Source organism: Sphaeroforma arctica (genome assembly GCF_001186125.1).
Source record: "Sphaeroforma arctica JP610 unplaced genomic scaffold supercont1.3894, whole genome shotgun sequence".
Taxonomy (NCBI): Eukaryota; class Ichthyosporea; order Ichthyophonida; genus Sphaeroforma; species Sphaeroforma arctica.
In genome coordinates this window covers 1-2,930 of record NW_014036664.1, presented here as the reverse complement: position 1 = coordinate 2,930, position 2,930 = coordinate 1, and the positions used below count along the sequence as shown (strand labels likewise).

The window sequence follows — 2,930 nt, the reverse complement described above, 5'->3', positions numbered from 1 at the left end:
ATATTCATATTGGAACAGGCTACGTGGTATGCACATGTTCTGAAGTAAACTGTGGTTTGTAGCACATGTAAATCTGAATTGTTCACGTCGATTGGTTTCAAGATAGCAATTTCTGACCACACGACTCAAAAAAGTATCATTTTGTGATGAATATTACTTTATAGGAAAAGCTATGAACTAGTTTTTATTAATGTGATACTGATTATACTTATACTATAAATGAATCATAGATGAAAACAACCCCTATCGTACGGGTACTTTCACAGTAGCATAGTGAAGTAAAAATACCTTATTAGCTTCTCTAACTCGTAAGCTATTGACTTTTCGCACTAGTTTCGCTTTCATCCGCGATCTCGCCATTTTTTTCTCTTCGCATGGGAACTCCCTCCAGTCAACGGCTCTGTCACAGCACTTCACATCTTCTTGCCATACAATTTCAGGTGTCGATCGGGGCAACAGACCAGCTCTTGGTTCTGGTAGCAAGCTCGACCTTCGTCGCTGTGGCACATGAATATCATTTAGCTTCTCTGTTTGCATGGGCGCGTAGTAAGATGGGAGCGAGGACGCATTCTTGACAGTAATATCGAATGCATCCGAAAGGGGATCTAATTGCTTGTACGTGGTGGCTCGTGGTTGTATTTTGTACAGCGCATGAAGGTCATACAATTTGTTGTGTGTTTTGCTGCACTCAGTATCCCCATAGGTTTCTGCTGTTTGCTGCCAATTCTCAACATCACGCCATTTGTCGGAGAAATCCAACCTTGCATATAGTTGTGTCTTAGAATGCAGCAAAATAGGCTGTCCATAGTCACACACACCTGTCCCACTCAATTTCATATTTGATATTCCCATAATATCTTTGATTATGCTTTCCTGTCTGGTACAAAACGGAAGATCGTTTTTGCGTGTGCAAAAACTGTCACCTACGCTTGAAAATTTCTCCCTCTCCATTTAAAAAAAACAACGACACCGTGTTTCTTTCAGTGATTATTTGTATAGTGCGACCTCAAGATTTTATCAGAGCGGTAGAATAGCAGTCAAAAGAATTTTCACCTCTCCTTTCTGTTCAACGCACCATAGTATCTGAATATACAATCATCAGTTCCTTTTATATACGGCGGCCGCTCGACGAGATGCACTTAAGAATCTTCGCTGTTATATGTTGCACTGTACACTGTCGTACTATATACTGATAACTGAGCTGTCACACCCTTTGGGTTTATCGCTGCACTCCATCACTCATTCGCGGGAAAGGAGGAACCCGCTGCGGCGTGGTCTGTTGATTTTATCCCAAAAACTGATTATTACAGGCCGGGCTAAAATGCTAACAAAGTATAAAAAAGTCTAAAATGTCGGTGATGATAAAATCATAAAAATGATCGAACTTGGGAATGATAAAAACTATATTATTTTTTTATACATTCCCTGGTACCGAGTTACTCATTGTGGGATAAATGTTCTTTAAAAAAAAGACAAATAGTTTGTTCCACAATCCACAGTGATTCCACGCACTCTCTATTCTCGTATAAACTACAATCGCTAAATGTATGTACTTATCTCTAATAAATACGCTCTACTGAGCACTGACTACTCTACTATGCATCTCTCTTAGAGTCTTAGAGTGAGAGTACTCTAGTAGTAGAGAGTAGTGAGTAGTGACTACTACTAACTGCACCATTTAGTCAAACATATACGTACTACATAATCATAAACGTGCACATATATAGATTGGAGAGAGGGAGGGAGAGAGACCGAGAGAGAGAGAGAGAGAGAGACTGTGAGAGAGACTGTATTTATGTACGGGTACCAGGCCATACATCACATCACTAAGATACGGATTGTACGTTTTCTTAACAGATTTAGAAAAAGTCCTTCATCCTATTTCTTAATTATGAATCTATGTCCAAAATGATTTATTCTTCATAATTGATAATTAGCATTAAGAATAATCACATTACATAATTAAGAATAAAAAAATTACAACTTCACTTCTTAATTTTGCAATAGGGATAATATTATTTATTTCAAAAGTGGCAAGGATGTATGATACAATGTATGAACATATGGTATGGCTCTCATAGTCGCTGTTGTGGTTCAGGAAAGATTATTGATAGGAAGGGATAATAATATTATTTCTGATTAAGAAATAATAAGATATATATATATTATTAAGATTAAGTTATCAATATATATACATATTTCATTGTTAATATGTCATACGAGTCACTGTGACAGACAGACCCTTGGTGACTCATCGCATTCAGGCCTGAATCCCCTGATCACATTTCACAAGTATTTAGACACAGAACAGTGAGAAGTTGGGAATACAGAGCTACAGACACTGTGACACACACGACATTAACTCATTATGTCCCACTGCCACAATATACACAGTCACGTCAATATGCAATCCACTTCCTGAAGATGGCGATTCTACACGCCAGCGATGCTGGATGCCTTAAATGAACTACCTAAGGAGATAGAGATACAAGCGATCCTACGCTTCCCTCCAATTGATCGGCGCTACAAGTTTCTACTTATGGACACATTCATGTACAAATGTCTGGGTGTGTTGGGCACACAGGATCCGAACTTGTATATGGATATGAAATTCCAGATACATGTTCAAGTTTACAGAGGCGGTCAAAAGTATACAGTGGAAGATACATTCGAGTGGTACGCTAGTACCGGTTGCATAGGTGCGGTATCAAAATATGCATACACAGGCTTAAATGAACACCTCCAAGTCGGTAATGCAGCTGTAGTAATACTACAGGGCAAATTATACGGCGAAGAAGATTATCCTGTCCGCGTTGCACTACTCGCCATACTGGTAGAGGACAGTGTTGTTTCGATTGTAAGGCACGACACATTGAATCCAACTCCGTTCGTAAACTTGACGGACAAAAACTGATCCCTATGAGAAACTA

General features: G+C 38.9%; 2 protein-coding genes across 2 annotated transcripts; one reads left to right on the top strand and one right to left on the bottom strand.

Moving 5' to 3' along the window:
• Positions 1-175: 175 nt before the first annotated feature.
• SARC_13904 (hypothetical protein) lies at positions 176-1,066 on the bottom strand. The gene has a single exon (XM_014291964.1). The coding sequence runs from the start codon at positions 949-951 to the stop codon at positions 244-246; it is 708 nt and encodes a 235-aa protein (XP_014147439.1). The 5' UTR covers positions 952-1,066; the 3' UTR covers positions 176-243.
• A 1,380-nt stretch (positions 1,067-2,446) lies between these two features.
• SARC_13903 (hypothetical protein) lies at positions 2,447-2,930 on the top strand (the record flags this gene model as incomplete). The annotated part of the gene is made up of 1 exon (XM_014291963.1): positions 2,447-2,930. The coding sequence occupies one exon, from the start codon at positions 2,447-2,449 to the stop codon at positions 2,912-2,914; it is 468 nt and encodes a 155-aa protein (XP_014147438.1). The 3' UTR covers positions 2,915-2,930.

Coding starts and splice junctions, on each gene's coding strand:
- SARC_13904 (XM_014291964.1), bottom strand. CDS start 951: ATGGAGAGGGAGAAATTTTCAAGCGTAGGTGACAGTTTTTGCACACGC.